Here is a 21,969-nt window from a genome sequence, read left to right on the forward strand (position 1 = left end):
CTGATTACGCCTCTCTGCCTCGCCTCGCTCTTTACTCCTGCATTAAAATGCGCGTGTGAATGCGGCCTGCATGCTTCAGGCGCCTCATCGACGCCGTAGCCACACAGAGGCCAAACAAACGGCGGCATCATCAAACATTCAGAGAGCAGAAGAGCCGAGAGCAGCTGCGCATTCACTCCAGGAACAAAAACAACAACAAAAAATGAGTGGATAAGTGGAGAGAAGAGAAAAGAATAGAAGAAAAGAGAAGAGGAGGAACGGAATGGAACGGAGGGAAAGTCAGGAAGAAGAAAAATAAAGCCGAAGCAGCAGAACTCGTGCTGATCGTCTTCTATGGACTAATATTGATCTGAATAAAAACAGAAATAAGCCACGCCCCTAAAGTGACAACCGTAACGTTCACTGCAACAACAAAAATTTGACTTCTTTAAATTGAAGTCATTTAATTTGATGAATCAAATGATATGCAAATTTTATCTGAAGAATCTGGAGAGATTTTCTTTAAATAATTTATGCAAGAAATCGTTAAATCCAGAGACGCTGAGTGAAGAAGCACAAGACGTTTCCTGTGAGAGAGAGTAGGAGGTTTTATACATGTTAAGGATGTTAAATATGTAAATGGGATCCTTCTGATCAAAACCTGCGCACACACACACACACACACACATATATACACACACACACACACGCACACAAATATATATATATATATATATATATATATATATATATATATATATATATATATATATATATATATATATAAACACACATAAACACACACACACACATACACACATGTATATAAACACACACGCACATACACTCACACACAGACACACACACACACACACACACACACACACACACACACACACACACACACTGTATTATCAGCTGATAAGGTGAGTGTCTGGTCCTGTGCGGCTGTGTAGTAAAGTCTGCTTCTGCTGATTTGTCTCGTTTACATTCAGTGCGTCGTGACGAGGCCCTGCGTCGGGTTCTGATGAGCATCGACTGTAATTACAGGCTGCGCAGAAACAATGGGGAGAACTCGCACAGTGAGAATATTAGATGAGGATTATTTAAAAGTGAGACAGAACAGCAGGGAGAGATGTCAGTATTTACATCTATATGTATTTATGATCTCTACTCCGAAGCACAGCCACTGGTGGTGACGCCGTAGTGTCCGATTTCCATAACGGCGATCCGGAACATGACGCTCAGAGACACGTCAACATCTCAGGAACGGTTGGAAGAACGAGACCCAGATGAGGCTCACATCCACTCCAGTCATCATGGGAGAGAAGCCTGCAGAGTCTCCTGCTGTGAACTGTGTCGGAAATCAGAGGTCACACAAAGCCCTTCGTGTTACTGTGTGTGTGTGTGTGTGTGTCTGTGTAGAGACATCTCGCTAGGTCAACTGATCTGATGTGTGAGAGATGAATACTAAACAGATGGCAATTCTTTATGCTGTGATTTAGAGATTTGTTAATTTCACAGATCTGATTTAATTCAAGAGGTGTAGAGGCCACGCCCACTTTCCTGGAACTATATAGCACACAGGCCACGCCTCTTTTACAGACGCTAAGACTAAGTCATTAAGACTGACTAACACATAGGCCATGCCTCCTGTACTGAAACTATAAACACATAGGCCACACCTCCTGTACTGAAACTATAAACACATAGGCCACGCCTCCTGTACTGAAACTATAAACACATAGGCCACGCCTCCTGTACTGAAACTATAAACACATAGGCCACGCCTCCTGTACTGAAACTATAAACACATAGGCCACACCTCCTGTAATGACAAAGATGCCACGCTTTCTTCACACAAACACACACACAGAAATTTTAAATGCTCTGATTAACAGTCTGTCCATATCCATGTGTGTGTGTGTGTGTGTGTGTGTGTGTGTGTTCAGCGATCCCGTAGTTCATCTTGAGGCTTCACTAATTCTGCAGGCTGCATGTGTTAGCACTTGATAAGACACAATTGATTATTAATGCATTATTAATACTGCTGGAAACACACACGCACACACACACACACACACATACACACACACAAAGTGCGCTCTGATGAAACAGTCTGATGCCAGGGGCCAAGTGTGTCCATTGGAACAGTGAACGCAGCACATCAATTCAGGAGCGCTGGCAAATTAAACTCGGCATGAGCAACAGCCACAAACACACCTGGACAAGCAAACAGTGTGACAGAGCCAGCTCCACACACACACACACACACACACACTGCAGTGTGTTCATCTCTCACACAGACACATCAGGGTCCTTATTATTATTAAAAACTACCTGAATTATAAAAATAAGAGATTGTATTGTATTTAAAATTAAGGTGAAGTCAATTTAAGACTTCAGATACGATTACTTGCAAAGACACACACACATACACATGCACACACACACACACACACACACACACACACACACAGCAGAACAGTGGTAGAATTGGTAAAGTTTTCAGGTGACTGACAGGTGAGTACAGCAGACTCTTTGCTCTGATTGGTTGAAATTTGTTGTCAAGATTTTGCTTCTTGAGTTCTGAGACTGAAAATGTAGAGAGCTTTAATGCTTTATGGAGTTTCGGCCCCTGCACAAAAGTTTTCACTCCCTCAATTAATATCTCTCTCTCTCTCTCTCTCTCTCTCTCTCTCTCTCTCAGCAGATGGTGTGTTAGTGTCTGTGCGCTCGGCCATTGTGGTTCTGTGACCTGCTTCGATCCTCCGCCCTCTGCAGGCTTAACTACACCCCCGTTAGCAAAGCCGCTCCTGCTGATTCACACAAACATCTACAGCGCACACACACACACACACACACACACACACACACACGGCGTGAGTTTGTACACAGAGCCTGCCCCCACGTTGCGTGACAAATTTAGGGGAATCGTACACATATGGCGCCAGTTGGTACGCGGCCGTCCGTGAGCGCAGGGCAAGTGGGTTGTTCGGTGTCAGTGTGAACAGGACGCAGTACTCACCTTGAGCAGAGGGGGCAATGTTACTGAGGGTGACGGCACAGGTACACAGCAACCACAGAGCTACAGCCATGATGGAGCAGTGGGATGGAGGGATAAGAAGGCCCGCAGCTTTAGAGACCGGGACTCACACCCGCCGTACGGGGACAAACCTGAGAGAGAGAGAGAGAGAGAGAGAGAGAGAGAGAGAATATAAGGGAGAAATAGATGGAGAAGAGAAAGCACACAAGAGGTAGACAGAGTATAGAGACAGATAGACAGAAGATAGGGAAGAAAGAGGGAAAGTGTGAGAGAAAATCAGAAGAAGAAAAAAGAGAGAAAGACAGGGAAATAAAAAAGGGAGCCAAACAGACGGGAAAAGAGAAAAAGGGGGAGAGAGAGGGGGGAAAGAGAGAGAGAAAAACAGAAGAGAAAAGAGAAGATAGAGAAAAGAGAAAAAAAGAGGAAGAGATAGAGAAGATAGAAAGGAAGAAAAAGAGAAAGAGGAGGACAAAAGGGAGCAGAGAAAAAAGAAAAAGGAAGGAAAAAGAGATAGAGAGTTGATATTAATTCAGCACTGTGATTCTTCTTTAGTTGTTCTGACTGTTGATAATGTTTTGTTCTCGCGCTGATGTTCGTTTCACACTCGCATTCGTTTTAAACGACAGATAGCAGCTGAGGCGTTTTACTGCGTCGAGACAAAAGAGGACGGCCATTTTATCTGTTTCTTCTTCTTCCTTTTCCTCCACCGGGGAGAGTGTTTAGGGTCTGCTGATGTAGTAGACGTGCTGCGTGCGGGAGCGGGACACGCCACGGGAAACGAGGCGCTGGGTGACTTTTGCTTACACACTTGCAAGCGTTTGGGAAATGAGGAGGAGAAGGAGGAGAGAGAGAGAGAGAGAGAGAGAGAGAGAGAGAGAGAGAGAGAGAGAAAGTGGACAGTAGCAGAGTGGTTTGTGCCGCAGGCTCTCACACATCTCATTTGCTTAATGAAATAAATCACAAAGAGGAAGTGTGTGTGTGTGTGTGTGTGTGTTGTCGGTGTCGGAGCACGCGCTTGCCCCAGGGGCTGAAGCGAAGAAAAGAACGGAGCCGCACTGCTTTATTGGAGCTAATGCAACTCCTGCTGAGTCTCTGATACAACTGACAGATTGTACTGCATGTTTATAGGGAACACAGCCAGTGTGTTTGTGTGTGTGTGTGTGTGTGTGTGTGTGTGTGTGTGTTTGTGTGCCTCTTTAAGAGGATTTACTTTGATCCTCCCAGCACTCCACCCTCTCTGCACATTGATCCCATAGATGTGAAAAATAGATTGGTCGTAAAAGAATCAAGGCCGAGTTCGTAAAAAACATGTAACACACAACAAGTGTGAGGAGACGTGTGTGTGTGTGTGTGTAAATCTCAAGTTTATCACAACACACCGTCACTTGGTCTTTTTCTGGAACCGCGCAACACGAGTTTAATTCTTTATGCAAAAGAAAAAAAAATGAATTAAAAACTACATATATATGTAAATATAAAAGGTTTTAAAATATAATATATATTTTAGATTGAGTTTATATTTTACATAGAATATATTTTAGATATTATATATTGTAGGGCTCTTCGAGAGATGGGACACGGGAAAAAAGGGCACAGAGACGGTGTGAGAGATAACAAGAAATGAGGTATTTATTTCCTCACTCACTTAAAGCAAAAACCAGAAATTTGGAAGGCAGAAAACTGAGTCCTTCCTGTAGGGGCGGTTGGGCAGAGAACCAGGCTCCACAACCCGGTAGCAAGAGGAGGACGGCAGGAGAATAATACAGCGGCCCTCCCAGGATATTAGCAAGGCTCAGCCAGCAACGTGGAGTCCCAGGTCAGTTGGATGTCTCTGAAAAAAAGGGAAGAAAAGATAACCAACATTAGTTCCGTTTAGCACGCCCCCCTTTCCTTTCTTCAGTCGCTGAGCCTTGCTTCCTGCTGTGCTTTCCTCCTGGAGGGTGAATGCTCCAGCGGCGCTCCTGATTGGTCCGGGATTTTCGGCGGGAGTTTCGGCCGCTCCGCCCCTGACCGCGGTGCTGACCAAGGTGCTGGAGATCGGGGTCTCGCGGTTAGTGCCGCTGGCCAGGGTGCTGAACCACTGCCTGTTCCACTCTCCCGCTTCCGGGTTGCCGATGCCGTGGGCGAAGAGCGGTTTTTCCTCCGTGTGTGTGCGGTGGTGCACGTGCCGCCGTCACAATATATATATATATTAGATTTTCCGTCCACCCCACAGACGTGTGCTGGTACTTGTGACTCAGAGAGATTATCTTAATGGTACATAATGTTTTTGCTGATCCAGAGACAGATTGAGTTCATATTCAAAAGAATGTGATCGTACGGGAAGCAGGAGGCCCTGAGTTTAATATTATTATATAATATTATTTATGTTATATACATAACACACACACACACACACACACACACACACACACACACACACACCTCATCATTAGCCTGTACAGAATCATGTGGTCCGTGTGATCCGCTGTGGCGACCCCAAACATAATATTATGTTTATTAACATAATAATATTTATATTAAAAAAATCTAAATAAATATATAAATATAATAACTTTTTATTTCTTCATTACAAAAAAAACTCTGTCAAGGTCAATTACTAAAAAAAAAATGTGGGTTAAAAAAAAATAATAATAAATATCAGGTTAATTAATAATAATTAATATAAATAAATTTAGTACAGTAAAAAATATGTGACTATTTTGTAAGTTTTTTAATAAGCAAATATTTCCGAGCAGCTCCACTTGTATCTATTTTCATTTCTCTTTTTTACTCTTTTCAGTCATTCTGTCCATCACCAGTCAAGCTGCTGTCCTCCATCATGCCCCTTTCCATCCCTCCATCCACCCTCTGCTCTCCTCCTCTCTCCTCCCCCTGACCTTCTCTGATATTTACTCTCCTCTCCTGTGGCACGGCTCAGCCCACGGTCCCCAGAGAGAAAGAGAGGGAGAGAGAGAGAAAGAAAGAGCAAGAGAAAAAGAGAGAGAGAGAGAGAGAGAGAGAGAGATGAAAATGGCAGAAATAAACAGTGGTGTGGAAATGAGTGGCATTATGTGATTAATGGTGCAGGAGTGACACACACACACACAAAAACACAAAGTGTGTTTTCTTCAAAGTACTGAATCAGCGCTGTGATTTTAGATCTGTGGCACTATCACTTCACTCCAGAGTGTGTGTCAGTGACAGGAATGAATGTAACACGTTACCACGACGCTGCAGAGACTTCAGGCCTCACAGTCATGACATTTACATCACACTGACTTGCAAAAGCTCAGCATCAGAGAGACAGAGTGTGTGTGTATGTGTGTGTGTGTTAAGGTGTGGAATGCCTGTGTGTTTGTATGTATGTGTGTGTTTATGGGTGCATGTATGTGTGTGTTTGTGTATGTGTCTGTCTATAAGTGCGTGTGTGTGTGTGTTTATGGGTGCATGTATGTGTGTGTGAGTCTATAAGTGTGTGTGTGTGTGTGTGTGTGTGAGTATGTGTGTGTGTGTGTGTCCCTCAGGCTATGACATTCCGAAAGTAAAAATACAGTAAGACGATAAAAGCAAAAAAACAGAAATGTTGTTGCTATGGAGACAAGAACACCAGACAAATCGATACTAATGTAAGATATTGGAACGTTCACCTACAGAAGTGTCAATCATTCCATAGTCACATGCTGATTGGCTCATGGGATTTGCTGTGTATTTGGTATATTTTTGGGACGTCTCTAGAGCCAACAGGTGAATTTCTTCTTGTTTCTGATGTATAAGCCTCAAACATGAAGGAAGGCATTAAAGACGTTTGTCCTTGATGTGACCTTGACCTGTTGGATCAAAGCGGTTCATCTGCTGGTTCTATATAATGAACGTTCTGTATGAATCCTACAGTCATTAAATCACAAGACACTTTTCATCTGTATCAGTGCCTCAGCGAACGGGGGGGGAACCATTGTGAAAGAGACCACGCCCATCAGGATAGAAGTGTTTTGTTAATGGATCAAGATGATCAGGCAGAAGAATGATGTATTGATTAGCTGTGATGACGCTTTCTAAGGGGAAAAGCAGAGAGAGAGACCATATGAGCGTAAATAATTGCCCCCCAAAGCTTAATGTAGCCTTCTCACTGATTAACTGGCTCAAATCTGTCTAGGGATATAACTTTATACGTGAGAGGCACATCTAAATTTACCGAAGGTGTGATATGTGTATTACCAAAGTTACTCAAACTGCTGTATTTAACCTCGGGCTTCAGACTTCAGTGTTCCTTTAATTGTTCTCCTCTATCAATCACAATAATTAATGATAACCAACAATAATAATGAAGGTATTTGTACCACACTTCAAAAACGTATCTCAAGTCACATAACAGTCCAATCTCTTTCTTTAAACAAGAAAACACAGAAGATTAAATTGTAGAAACAATAAACAAACATTTATTCTCTCAAACAAGTGTAAATAAAACAAACCAAAACCCCCCAAATCCAGCTGGGATTTTAAATGTCTCGGTGGTGCACTTCGTTGGAGCTCAGGTGAACGTATGAACCCTTTATACTGTAGTACTCACGCAATCCAACGGAACAGGGAAACTCAAAAGTGAAACATCCACCATCCAACGATGTAAACAAGGCCAAGATGCAGTAGAAGTCTCCACGTGGGCTCCGGTCTCTCCTGCCGATTCGCGTAGCCTTAGTTTCTCCGGTTCTCACTCACTGTACACGACTATCCGCGTTGCAACCCGTTAAGCACTGAGATGAAGAGAACTTGCGGTATCCTTTGTCTCTCACAAAGTCTCTTATCTGCTAGGTGTCCTTTTTTTTCCGTCTGCAAACTCGGTTTTCGCGCTTTACCGTACGATTTTCCCTGGACCGTGCGATTCGCGCAGGTATATCCGCCACCTCGTGTCGTCCGTCTCCCTCACACTCCACTTCCTTCTTCCCTCGCACTCCGCCCTCTGACCTCCCGAGGTCAGTGAGAAAACTACCTCATTGGTTAACACAACAACACACATCTTTCTTTATAACAACATTGTCTTAGTTATTTCCTGTTTGAAAGTAATAATTTTTTAAGCTATTTATTGCAAAAGAAAAAAACAAACTAAATAATTATTAGGCCCTAATTTTAGCAGGGCTCTACACTCTCCCCCCACTACAATTCGTTATGTCCCCATAAGGAGGTCAAGGAATAGTGAAACAAAACTGAAACTGTCACATTACTAACATAACACACTGTAACATTAGTATACTTTCATGTTAACATTTTTTCAAAAAAAATAAAAAAAACCCAGGCACAAAATATGCACAAAATAAGTATAGTCACTAGAGAACTATGTCCGCCGGTAATGACTTGACCACATTTAAGAAAATACAGTTTGTCTAACTGGACAGGTATTCCTACATGAAGGCATATTCATCCACAAAAATACAATAGAACAGCATCTAACAGCACTTGAAGCTTTTACTTTAGCAATGTTAGGCTCAAAGTTTGGCTCCCCAAGAGTATCATAAGTAAAACGCTTAGGAACTGTTCTTATCCTCTCCGACCTTCTATTCTCTTCATTTACTTCAATAGAAACCCCAGGATTTGTTATACTTATTTGCTCATCCGAGAGCTCTTGTACATCATCAACATCGTCATCATTACTGGTATCTGAAACTTTATCTACATTCTGCAAATCAGTAGGTTTCTCAGGTAATGGATCAGACTCTATAGATGCATCAGCAATTTCAACCATCTCATCAGACAGCTCAACACTCTCATGCACATTAACATCTGTCACAGTTCTTTCTCAGGGACCAGAGAAGGTTCTTCAAAATCTCTGCTCTGCTCTTCCTGTCTCTTAAGAGCACTACCAGCCTCAGGTCTCAAGTTCTTAATTTGCTCTGTTTGCTTTCTTTTTCTCAAAACCCTTCGTTTTTGCTCCAGAACAACATCAGCAGTATGCTGCTGTCTCAGGTTTTGACCGATAGGAAGAAGATGATTTCGATGGAGAATCTTAACTGCCCCATCACCAACTTCAGGCTTCAACCGAAACACGGGTAGGTTTGGCATCTGACTTTGAACAATGTATGGCACAGAACCCCATCTATCTGCCAATTTATGCTTTCCTTGCAGACCCAAATTCCTAATTAGAACTCGATCACCTGGAGTGAGATGTGAGTAATGAATTCTCTGGTCATACCTCCTCTTATTCCCATCATTCTTTTTTCAGCAGCGGCCTCAGCCAATTGAAAGGCAGCTTTTAATTCTCTCTGCATGTTCTTTACATACCGCTGGTAAGACTTAATGGAGGTACCATCACTCGATACACCAAAATTTAGATCAACAGGCAATCTGGCTTCCCGTCCGAACATTAGGAAGTATGGAGAGAAACCTGTGGCTTCATTCTGGCTGCAGTTATAAACATGCACGAGATGGGAAATGTGTCGGCTCCAATGTTGCTTTTGTTTCGGGTCTAAGGTCCCCAACATGTCCAGCAGCATCCGATTAAACCGCTCTGGTTGTGGGTCCCCCTGGGGATGATATGGAGTCGTTCTGGACTTCTCCACCCCCAACATATCTAACAACTCATGGATGAGCCTACTCTCAAAATCTCTTCCTTGATCTGAGTGCGTGCGTCTTGGCAGACCATAGTGAATGAAGTACTTTTCCCACAGTACCTTAGCCACAGTGGACGCCTTCTGGTTCTTGGTGGGAAAAGCCTGCGCATATCTGGTGTAATGATCAGTTATGACGAGAACATTACAGGTGTTACTGGAGTCAGGCTCAAGAGATAGGAAATCCATACACACCAAGTCCATTGGGCCACTGCTAGTCATGTGTGATAATGGTGCGACACACACAGAGCACATGTCTGACAATACTGCTCCACGTCGGCCTTCATCCGAGGCCAATAAAACCTCTCTCTAATGAACCCATAGGTTTTATCAAACCCTAAGTGCCCAGAGTCATCATGCAACGACTTAAGAACGGTCACTCGAAATTTCTGCGGCAGAAGCAGCTGTTTTCGTCTGGGTTTATTTGGAACCTGTGTGCAACGAAACATCACCCCATCCTCCATCTCTAACCTTTCCCACTCTCTCATGACAAGGGGAATGTCCTTATGGATGCTCTTATTTACCCTGCCTGGATCTCTCTCCTTAAATGCCCTCCACACTTCACCAAAACAGGAATCATCCTGCTGAGAGCATGACAGATCAGAAGAACTCATCCTATGAGTAAAAGCAAGGTCTAAGGTAGCTAGATTGCAGTAAGCTACAGGGACGGATTTTGGAGACCCACCCAATGAAGTAACAGCCCGGCTACAGTTGCCGCAATTTCCCGAATTACCAAACACTTGAAGGTTGCACATAGCTTTTACACCAGAGGATGAGATGTTTGCCCATCTATCCTCTTCTTCCACTCTTGGGTGAGGACGACGAGACAATGCATCCGCATCTATGTTTTGGTTACCCGGCCTATATTTCAGACTGAAATCATAGGACGACAAAGCTGCTAACCACCTATGCCCTGCAGCATCTAGTTTGGCAGTGGTCAACACATATGTTAATGGATTATTATCAGTCTGTACCTCAAACTTTGCCCCATAGAGATAGTCATGTAGTTTGTCAACAACAGCCCATTTTAGAGACAAAAATTCAAGTTTGTGCACAGGATAGTTCTTTTCTGATGGTGTAAGACTTCTGCTGATAAATGCTACAGGACGCAGTCCCTGACCCTGATCTTGATACAACACCCCTCCTAAACCTTCACAACATGCGTCTACATGTAACACATATGGTAGCTTGGGGTCTGCGAATGCCAACACAGGAGCTTGTGTGAGCCTTTCCTTCAACTCCCTGAATGCAGCTTTACAACTTTCATTCCACCTATTATCAAAGGGATCTGATGCTTTGTAAAATACCTTGTCAGGATTTTCTGTTCTACCCCTTTCTAGGTTTTTGTTTGGTAAACAACCCTGCAGCAACTGGTTCAACGGGTGAGATACCTTAGAATAGTCCTTTACAAATCTGTAATAACCACTGAACCCTAAGAAAGAGTGAAGCTCAGAAACATTCTGTGGTCTAGGCCAAGACTTTACTGCCTCTATCTTAGAGGGATCAGTTGACAACCCTTCCTGAGAGACAATGTGACCAACGTAAGTAACAGAAGGCTGACAGAAGATACACTTATCTAATGACAATTTGAGTCCTTCACTTTGCAAACGGTCAAGCACCTTGAGAAGTCGTTGCTCATGTTCCTCCAGGGTCTTTCCAAAAATGATGATGTCGTCCAAATATACCAACAGGTTCATATCACCAACCGTCTTTTCCATGACCCTTTGAAAGGTCGCAGGAGCCCCGGAAATGCCCTGAGGCATCCTCTCAAATTGGTAGAACCCCACTGGACAAATAAAAGCTGTCTTTTCTTTGTCAGCTTCACACAGTGGAATCTGATAATACCCACTTCTGAGATCTAATACACTGAACCACTGACTTCCATTCAGACAGGCCAGAGCATCTTCAATTCTGGGGACTGTGTATTGATCTGGGATGGTACGACGATTCAGGGTTCTGTAGTCCACGCACATCCTTATCTGCCTGGTCTTTTTCCTAACTACCACAATTGGCGAGGCGTAAGGACTGCGGGACTCAGAGATAATACCAGCATCCTTTAACTTCTCCAAGTGTTTTCTGACATCCTCAATGTCAGCTGGAGTGAGTCGTCTTGATCTTTCACGAAAAGGTCTCTCATCTTTAACCCTAATGTTGTGTTGGGTGCTTTTCGAACAACCTACATCAATCTCACTACAGGAGAAAACATCTTTCCTTTTTAGCATCTCTTTAGTCAGCTTTCTTTTCCACTCCTCAGGTACCGGGGAATCACCAAATGCACATTAGCAATGCGCATACCTCGTTTCAAAGTGACAGGGCGAGCGGAGACGTTTCTGACTGTGACCCCAATTCTTTTGGAGTGTGCAGCTGTAGCAGGTTGCATTTCTGCCCTTACCAATAGCTCTTCTGGAAACCAGAACTCTTCGGGCTGATCCACCAAGACTGTTTTAGCAGCCAGTTCTCCTGGGTATCTTAAGATTCCCCTAATTCACCTACTTTCCCCTGGACAGATTTTCACAGGCTTAAACCCCGGAAACCACACAGTACCTTGACTGTCATCAACTTTAACATCAGCACTGGCAATGACCCGTTCATATGCATCTTTGATTTCTGGATGTACTGTCAAAGTATGAAGAAAATCATTCCCCATTTTCTCTTTACATGCCTCAAGAAGTCTTTTCACCACAGATGTGTTTGTTCCCACCAAAATATTAACTTCACCTCTCACGGCAGGATCAGGACAAACCAACACAAGCGCATCAATGGTTTCAACCACTCCAGCTACAGTGGACCCTGGAAATTCAAGCCTTAGCGACACACAGCCATCACATGGATACTGCTGGGAACTTAAACCCCATATTTCCAAATTCTCAACTGGTGTTAAGAGCAGAGAGACAGACAGAGAGTGAGACAGATAGAGAGAGCAGAGAGACAAACAGAGTGTGAGACAGATAGAGAGAGTGAGTGGCTGTAATATCACTGTCTCATAGATCAGTGTGTGTTTATTTATTACCATTGCTGACTTTCCCAGCATGCAGTTCTTTATACTTGTCTCTAAACTGACACCTGATTGGCTGGAGTCATGACAATCTGAGAGCTGTCTTCAATATTTAAAAGCAGTCTGATCTTAGCAGAAAAACAAGAGGACAAATATATATTTAACCTTCCTGGGTGTTAAAAACAGCTGACACTGTAGATGTGATGTCTGGGATTTGTCTGGGACTAATCACTAATAATGAACTAACTAGTTCTCTAGGTTTTGCTAACAAGATCTTTTGTTGGAGAAATAAATCTGAAATCAGATGTACATCTACATTCTGCTGCTTAACATTTGGCTAAACTCGGTCGAAATGGCACCAAATCCTTGTAAAAAAAATTATTCATTCGTTAGCCTCTCGGCCCTCTCCGAACTAATCACGTGTCAAATTGATAAAATGATCAGACTTTTCCTTTTGGAATTCAGCATACATACCATGAAATATCATTAGCGTCTCCATCTGCGTGTGCGTCATTACCTATCCGAGCGTGGGAGGTTCGCGCTACGCTCGCTATCGTCAAAATCATTGTTTTACCAGACAAAGCTATGACAAGTCACCGGTAAATTTAATCTAATGATATGCAAATATGGGAAAAAAGGACAATTAGGGCTGCGCAGACTGATGTTGCCATGTGTGTCAGATTGTAGTGCCGTCGTCCCCTGGTCTGTGCAAGCGTATGAATCAGATTAGCGGAATAATGAAAGAGAGAGAGAGAGAGAGAGAGAGAGAGAGAGCTTTAGCCTCTCGAGTGGTGTTTGCATCCAATGCCTGTTCCAGTGCAGGAGAAATTTCTGTAAAAGCTTAACGATCAGCTCGTGATTTGTGATTATGTCAGATGGCGAGTGTTTTCTGGTCTAGTAACGGTCTTTCACGTCGGAATACGTGCGATCAAACGAACACAATGGTGCTTCTGAACTCCTACGAGCATTCCTGTCACATTTGACAAATAACCCGGGCAGAGATGTAAATAAGCTCACAAAGCTCCTATTGTGATATCTACATAACTGATCAATAAAGCAGCGCCGCTCTGGACGAGCAGCAACACAGCGACTCTGTGGGACTTTTCCCGAACAGAACTGAAGTCTTTACGCGACCGCGTTAAACACGCCACTGATCTGCTTCATTGGTTTAAGAGATCGGTCGATTTATTTCTTTTTTCACACAGCAAGCTGAGTGGGGGGCACGGTGGCTTAGTGGTTAGCACGTTCGCCTCACACCTCCAGGGTTGGGGGTTCGATTCCCATCTCCATCTTGTGTGTGTGGAGTTTGCATTTTCTCCCCGTGCCTCGGGGGTTTCCTCCGGGTACTCCGGTTTCCTCCCCCGGTCCAAAGACATGCATGGTAGGTTGATTGGCATCTCTGGAAAATTGTCTGTAGTGTGTGATTGCGTGAGTGAATGAGAGTGTGTGTGTGCGCCCTGCGATGGGTTGGCACTCAGTCCAGGGTGTATCCTGCCTTGATGCCCGATGACGCCTGAGATAGGGACAGGCTCCCCGTGACCCGAGGTAGTTCGGATAAGCGGTAGAAGATGAGTGAGTGAGTGAGTGAGTGAGCAAGCTGAGTGTCTGTTTAAACAGATTCCAGAAATTGATGTAATGTTTTCTGATTGGTCATTTGGAGTCATCAGGTGTTAGCTGAGAGGGCACCTGTAGAACCAGTGACTATTAGCCCACAATGGAAGAATCAAAGCAACTCATCCAAGACCTCTGGACCTCCACAAGTTCGATTTCTCTTTAGAAACAAATTCGATGACTGGAAGTATTAGGAGAATCTGTACAAACAAGTGTACAAGTAGTACAAGTAGTACAAATCTTGAAAATCTCCGGGCCACTAACCCTAACCCTAACCCTGTGCCATTCAGGAAAGATGCACAAATCAACAAACCTCATCCCGAGACAACAAAGGAACTGGTGAAGGACCTGAAGGCAACAGGTACTAAATATGTACATCCACCTCAGAGAGAGTCCTACATCACCGTGACCAGCAATACTGTTACGTAGGAATAAGCCTCTACTCCAGGAGTGGAGTGAAGACAAGTTTACAAGAGATCATTAGGAATTCTGAAGCCGTGATCCCCTGTCAGTCAGATGAAACAAAAATTGAAGTGTTGGGGCATAAGGATCCGTCCGGTGTGAAACATGGTGGTGGCAGCATCAAGTGATTAAAATGTAACTGTCGGGCCAAAATGATCCACCGAGAATCATGATGGTGGTATGATCATGTAATAAAAAAAAAAGAACTTTGTGATCCACTGTGAAGCACGGTGGTGGCGGCATATGGTAAACACTCGAACCGTCAGGCCAGCAATGGGGAAGTCGTGGCCTGATGGTTAGAGAGTTTGACTCCTAACCCTAAGGTTGTGGGTTCGAGTCTCGGGCCGGCAATACCACGACTGAAGTGCCCTTGAACTGAGATGCCCCCCCATAAATGGCTGCCCACTGCTCCGGGTGTGTGTGTGTTCACTGCTGTGTGTGTGTTCACTGCTGTGTGTGTGTTCACTGCTGTGTGTGTGTTCACTGCTGTGTGTGTGCACTTTGGATGTGTTAAATGCAGAGAATGAATTCTGAGTATGGGTCACCGTACTTAGCCGTATGTCACGTCACGTGACATACGAGCTATGAGTGTGGAATAAAGGAGATTATTTGACTTCACACAGGAAAGTGTGAATTACTCTATTACTCTCTCACTCATTTTCTACCGCTTATCTGAACTACCTCGGGTCATGGGGAGCCTGTGCCTATCTCAGGCGTCATCGGGCATCAAGGCAGGATACACCCTGGACTGATGGCACACCCATCACAGGGCACACACACAAACTCTCATTCACTCACGCATTCACACACTACGGACAATTTTCCAGAGATGCCAATCAACCTACCATGCATGTCTTTGGACCGGAGGAGGAAACCGGAGTACCCGGAGGAAACCCCGGAGGCACAGGGAGAACATGCAAACTCCACACACACAAGGCGGAGGCGGGAATCGAACCCCCAACCCTGGAGGTGTGAGGCGAACGTGCTAACCACTAAGCCACCGTTTATTTCTTATTTCTTTTTGTTGCTTTAGTCCAGAGGGATGTAACAAGCTGAAATAAAGATCTCTTACTTCCTCTTTAACGCTTGCTTTCCACAATGTTTATATTGTTAATAATTAATAGCACCATAAATTATCCAGGGCTGCTCTTTTCTTCTCTGTTTATGCTGCTGGGAAGTCATGCTAACCTTCAGAATTCGTATTTGAGCGTTTATTTATGCAGCTTAGTTGTTCGCGGGCGACAAAATGGCACCAAATCTACAGCGAGTACCTTGTTTGCGCGGCGCGATGAGTCTGATGAGCAAAATCCAAAAGCAGCCTAATGACAGTGTGGAGTGTGAAGTTGTTTTCCTTTTTAAAAAACTTTTCTTTTCTGCGCTCGTCAGCTCGACGGCTTCGAGTCGTGTTCGGATCCAGACGTTTTAGTTTTTTTTTCCGGAGCCATGTGGCCGGCGTCGCGCGGCAATATGTGACTGTCAAAAAAAAAAGCATCCGAACACAAAAAAGCCGTCTATTATTTTGCCGGACGTGTGTCTTCAAACAAATGTATTCTCGCAAATGAATAGATGTAGGCAGATGTCAGAATTCATCCATAACTATTATCAGCTAAGCAAAACTAATTAGCTCCATAACTCCAGCAGACAGAATGGTGACAAAGCTTCCACACACTCAATAACTCAATAACAATGTGTTATGTGTGTGTGTGTGTGTGTGCTATTTGTTGTCTATGTTTCTTTCATATAGGTCAGTTATTCAAGCTAGCAGTTAGTAGCCGTTGCTTACTTAAGCTTGTGTGTGGTTTATGAAAGCTAGTCATCGTACAGCTAGTCGCTCCCGCTAGTGGTTTATAAAGCTAGTTTGCTTAAACGCTTCTGTGCAGCATTCCAGTGCCAAATGCGCTGAACAACCCGTGACTCATTAATTAACCTATTTACATTTAAACGACCGTCAAAGACGTAATCGTGACCGCAGACAAGTGAGAAACACTAGCATATGGAGACTTGATGATCTAACCATCACAATGGACCCTTTTTATTAAGCTAATGCTAACAAGCCTTTCTCTATCGGCTCAGATTAAAGTCGACACAAAAGAGGATATATTTTGTGAAACATTTGTGTAACACGCATATTAAGACGCAGAGTCTGAGTTGTGCGCTAGGCTGCTTAGAGTAAGAGGAGGTGGACAGAATGAGTGAGAATAACTTCCTTCACGGTTGATATTACTGTTTTATGAAACTCCGTTAGTTGATTATGCGGCACATCGGCTAGCAAACGGATTGAACCAGAACCAGCACTTCGCTAATTCACACGTTAGCTAAATCACACGTGCGTGTCAGCATTAGTGTGAGTCATGTGACCCAGATGGGTCACATGTAAAAACAGCAGCTTCATTAATAAACAGGAAGAGAAGTGTTAAGGTAGAATTGTGGGTAGATTTGTGTCGATTGTTTGGCTTGATTGAGTGATTGGACTCCATTGTGTTAGACGTCTTTGTCTTGGGATCTACTGGTCTAGATTCTTTTTAGGAACTGTATGAGTATCTGTTAAAGCTCAGATGCTGCTGGTCTACATTATGGCTAAGTGTGTGTGTGTGTGTGTGTGTGTGTTTAGTAGGTGCTATATTACTGTGCATTAGTGGCTGTTAGAAGCGGGAATATGGTCAGCGAGGATGACGGTGGTGTCGAGAGAGCAAAAGAGAAAGCATGAGATGACACAAGAGCTGATATTAAAGCAGGGAAAGGTGAATGCTCTGGTCAGGAGCATGTGGAACCCTGATGTCATTAAAATTCCTCACAAGTCGAAGCTAATGAGCAGGTGAGCGAGAGAGTGTTTCATTCCCTTAACAGAAAGATCTTTCCAGCTCCATGTCATTGTAACTCCATCTCCAGGCCAAGAGGCGATAGACAAGGGAGGTCTGAGATTCTGGCGTACTCACTAACCTGTCAATCACAGAGACACTGTCCAATCACCGGGGTCCCTGAGCACCTGGATGTGGAAGAGGGACAGCACGGGTCTGTGTGAAGCGGCTGTATGTACAGGTGGTGTTGCCTGGCTTTGTAAGATATCTTAGTGAGTTACCCCAGTTGGTAGCTCATGTGTTACCCCAGTTGGTAGCTCATGTGTTACCCCAGGTGGTAGCTCATGTGTTACCCCAGTTGTTAACTCATGTGTTACCCCAGGTAGTAGCTCATGTGTTACCCCAGTTGGTAGCTCATGTGTTACCCCAGTTGGTAGCTCATGTGTTACCCCAGTTGGTAGCTCATGTGTTACCCCAGGTGGTAGCTCATGTGTTACCCCAGTTGGTAGCTCATGTGTTACCCCAGGTGGTAGCTCATGTGTTACCCCAGGTGGTAGCTCATGTGTTACCCCAGGTGGTAGCTTATGTGTTACCCCAGTTGGTAGCTCATGTGTTACCCCAGGTGGTAGCTCATGTGTTACCCCAGTTGGTAGCTCATGTGTTACCCCAGTTGGTAGCTCATGTGTTACCCCAGGTGGTAGCTCATGTGTTACCCCAGGTGGAAGCTCATGTGTTACCACAGTTGGTAGCTCATGTGTTACCCCAGTTGGTAGCTGTTACACAGTATGACATGGTTTGAGGGCTGCGTGGGAACTGGCAGTTCACTGAAATGGGGAGAAAAAATATATCGAGAAAACATGACAACTCAATATATTGAGGAGAGAGAGAAAGATAGAAAGATAGATAGAGAGAGAGAAAGTACTGGACAGCAAAGCCTTCTTTGTTTTTCTTATTAAAGCTTCTGTGTTAATTACGTGACGAGTTTGAGTGTGTTGCTGTGGTAGACTCGCCGTTATACACAGCTCTGTCAGGTGAGATTATTATTACAGAAGGAAGATATGTCACTAATATTTCAGGATACTTCGAGATGCCGACAAACTGCCAGCAAAAACAGGAGGGCTGTCATTAAAAAAAAGAAAAGAAAACGTTTGAAAATAGCGTTAATTAGTCATTACAAAAAATGAAGTCATTTAACAAACAACTGAAAAGGAGGAAATGCAGTCTTTATTTATATCTTTATATATATAAAGATTCGTCTGAAATGAGAGTGCTGCTGTCAAAGCAACCAGTCTGTTATTCGTAAAATCCCTAATTAAATAACTAAATACAACCTTTTGGTTAATATTCAAATGAGCTCGAATACTAAAGTTCTTTCGTTAAGTACAAATTCCGATTTTTTATTCATTTATTTATTTATTTTTAACGGAGCGCCCACGCAGGGTGTCGAAGGGATGGGACGCGATCCAAATGAGCCGTGTCTGATGTTTCTGTGTTTGGTAATTGTGAAATCTTGATTTGTGAAATCTGAACCGGACTTGGACTCGATTCAGGATCGATTCGGGAGATCGATCGGATTCAGGAAGGTAATTAAATTAAGTATCTGTTTTAGACGCAAAGCGGTGAATGTTAATTAGGAGTTAAACAGCTCACATGCACGCACACACACACGCACATACACACACACACACACACCAAATCACCACTGAATTTTCAGCAGGGTGAGCACGTGGCTGTAATTGGGAACTCTGAGGCCCCGTGAAGCCTGGGCCTAGGCGGGTTCTGCGCAATTAAGCAATCACTGCAGTGTATTGTGTTGCCAGCACGAGTGGGAGTCAAGTAGCTTGAACTGGCGAGGGCTGAATTTTGCCTCTCCTGATGGTATTAACACCCCCCCCCCCGCTCTCCATTACACGCGCTCCATTTATGAAAAAGAGCCTCCATTGATTTTTCTATTCATGCGCACTTGTTGATCAGCGTGTTCCAGTGTTTTAGGCCACTATAGAGTTTTATTGAATATTTTTGTTCCAAATCACCAAGCGCTAAATTGTGTACGTGTGGTCTATCTGTGTGTGTGTGTGTGTGTGTGTGTGTGTGTGTGTGTTGGGGGCGGGGGGTGTCTGGCTCCCTGTGGTGCTCCGTTCCTGCCACATCCAGCAGCGGAGTCCAGCTGCAGTTCATTTTTATGACTTTTTCTGCACAAAGGCCCCGGAGCGTGCACGGCGCCTGCAGTTACAGGCCGCTGCATTCGGCGACAGTGCTTTAGTGCAGAAAGGCCACGGCACAGAAAAAAGCCCTGACAGCTTCTACTGCCTGTCTGCGTCTGTCTGCAAGTCAGTGGCGGGATAAAGCAGTCACTGTCACCGCTTTAACACTGCTGGCTAATATCAACGAAACCGCAAAAAATAACTCAAATCGGCACTGACGTGATGTCCGACCTCTGATATCTGATAGTACTGTGATTTTGTAACGTATACTATTGTATGATTTTTTTTAGTAAATGTTCCATCTTTTCTGTGACAGTATTGTACTGTATCTAGAAACATCCTGATATCATACTTATGTCATATCAGACATTTTCGATGACTTTATTTAACTACCTACAAATATTCAATACTGAAAAGGAGAAAAAATCCTGTGATTCTTTGACGATCTACGATTCCCCGATCAAGTCTTTATGTCTCTGATGAAAGCCTATAGATCTGAGGTGAAGCGTGAAAATTGCCAAACAGGCGAGAGTCACAAAGACGAGAAGCCAAAAACCTGCAGATTCCGGCTCCTGTGTCATCGTTAGCGCCGGTTTATAACGATACCGCATATGGCTTCATTGGACTGGAAAGCAGCACCGTGATCGTTAGATTTGATCAAATTTTATTTCTAGAGCTGCATTTGTTGCCTGCGGCGTGTGTTTGGACGGCGACCAACATACATCGGTCCTTTGATGAGCGATAACACGACTGTTTAAACTTGAACTGAGTAACACGGCGGGTTCGTTGAGTCTTCTCGTAATAATAAATGAGGTGAAATCGGTTTAATGTTGGATGGCCAATTACTGTAGAGCAGACCTCCGAGTGCAGTTGAGCGGACGCGAGAAAGCCCGAGAGAAAAGGGAGAAACGGTGTATGTACGTTTCTCGACATGAATTTCTGCTTACGGCGTGCTGCTGAGACTCTGCTTACGGCGTGCTGCTGAGAAAAAAAAACAAAAAAGGAAAATCCGGCGACGTCCGCTCGGGTCCTCAGGGACGCTGTCTCGGAGCAGGCCTTACAAGAAACTACAGCGGACGTGGAAAAGAAAAGAGCCGTGACTGACAGCTGAACAACTCTGTCACCTGCAGGGAGGCACAACGCAGAAAGAAAGCAAAACTGATGGAGGGATGTCAGGAGTGGACGCTTGTGTTGTATCTATAATAAGCAGCTTGTAAATCTCCGGAGTTTGAAAAAGAGAAAAAAAAAAAGGAAAACAGGGACAATTTCAGGCCCATGACAAAAGATGTACAGTGAGAACGTGAGCTTCGGAGCAGGAGCACGTGCGTGTACACACACACACACACACACACACACGCACACACAAACGAGGTGGCAGATGGAATGAGGAATGAGGCAAGATGAAAAATGCATGTGTTATGACAAAACACGCTCTGTATGTCTGAGGATTCAAGCCAGGACGAGGTGCAGAGATTTCTTTCATATTGTGCAAAAAGCTTTTTATTTATTTATTATTTTATTTTTTTTTTTTTTTTAATTAACTAAAACATTTAAACATTTCTTTACCTTTAAGAACCGTAAGGTTTGTTATCTGTTGTGTATAATAAAAATTCTAAACGGTGTTATTATTGCATTGCATTGCATTGGAGTGAAGAGGAAACATCACCAAACAACCATCGAGTTTATTACGATGAAAAAAAAAAAAATGGCAGTGTCTAGAACTTCAGGGAGGGTAAATGGGCTCGGACGTGGACGCTTGGGCACGGGACGTGTTTACCGCTCGGCTGCCTCAAGGAGTCCGAGTGAATCTGTATCTATAGAGTCGTGTATCACTCACGCATCTCATTTTTTATTAACAGTTATTGTTTGGAAACATCGTCCGTTTCATTTGACACTAGTTAAGGGGGCGTGGCTTGTGTTTGCACAATATTGAGTGACATTGCATCACGCCGTGTCACATCGAAGCGGCTCTAAATAACATTCTACCGAACGGCTGGCTGCGAAATAAAAAATCGTCAGTCGTCTAATTACTGACCCCTTAATTATAAGGCCGTGTGTGTGTGTGTGTGTTTGAGTGTGTGTGTGTGTGTGTGTGTGTGTGTCAAAAAGAAAAAACAACACGGTGTGTTCGGCTGGTGTACGGTTCATTAGAGGGAGAAAGACTGCAGAACTACTACAGGCTTTAAGGAGCAGGATGTGCGCTTAAATCACAAGCGACTAAAGGACGAGTCTGCCGTGTCGAGCTCGGCCAATTAGGGACGAAATCTGAAACGGCGATGACTTAATTGCCTCCATA

At 43.9% G+C, this 21,969-nt stretch overlaps 1 protein-coding gene across 5 annotated transcripts in view; it reads right to left on the reverse strand.

The window, feature by feature from the left end:
• LOC132863806 (adhesion G protein-coupled receptor L1) overlaps positions 1-21,969 on the reverse strand; it is a 108,479-nt gene that overhangs the window by 79,421 nt on the left and 7,089 nt on the right. For 3 of the 5 annotated variants that reach the window (XM_060896795.1, XM_060896793.1, XM_060896797.1), the window contains exons 2-3: positions 4,671-4,856; positions 3,008-3,156 (exon numbers count right to left, since the gene is read on the reverse strand). In XM_060896795.1, the coding sequence (XP_060752778.1) occupies positions 3,008-3,077 (70 nt within the window). In that variant the 5' untranslated portion in view covers positions 3,078-3,156; positions 4,671-4,856. Of the gene's footprint in view, positions 1-3,007; positions 3,157-4,670; positions 4,857-21,969 lie in introns of those variants that run through there. The other 2 variants (XM_060896796.1, XM_060896794.1) reach the window with 2 other exon arrangements.

The sequence above is a fragment of the Tachysurus vachellii genome, chromosome 21, assembly GCF_030014155.1.
Source record: "Tachysurus vachellii isolate PV-2020 chromosome 21, HZAU_Pvac_v1, whole genome shotgun sequence".
Lineage (NCBI taxonomy): Eukaryota > Metazoa > Chordata > Actinopteri > Siluriformes > Bagridae > Tachysurus > Tachysurus vachellii.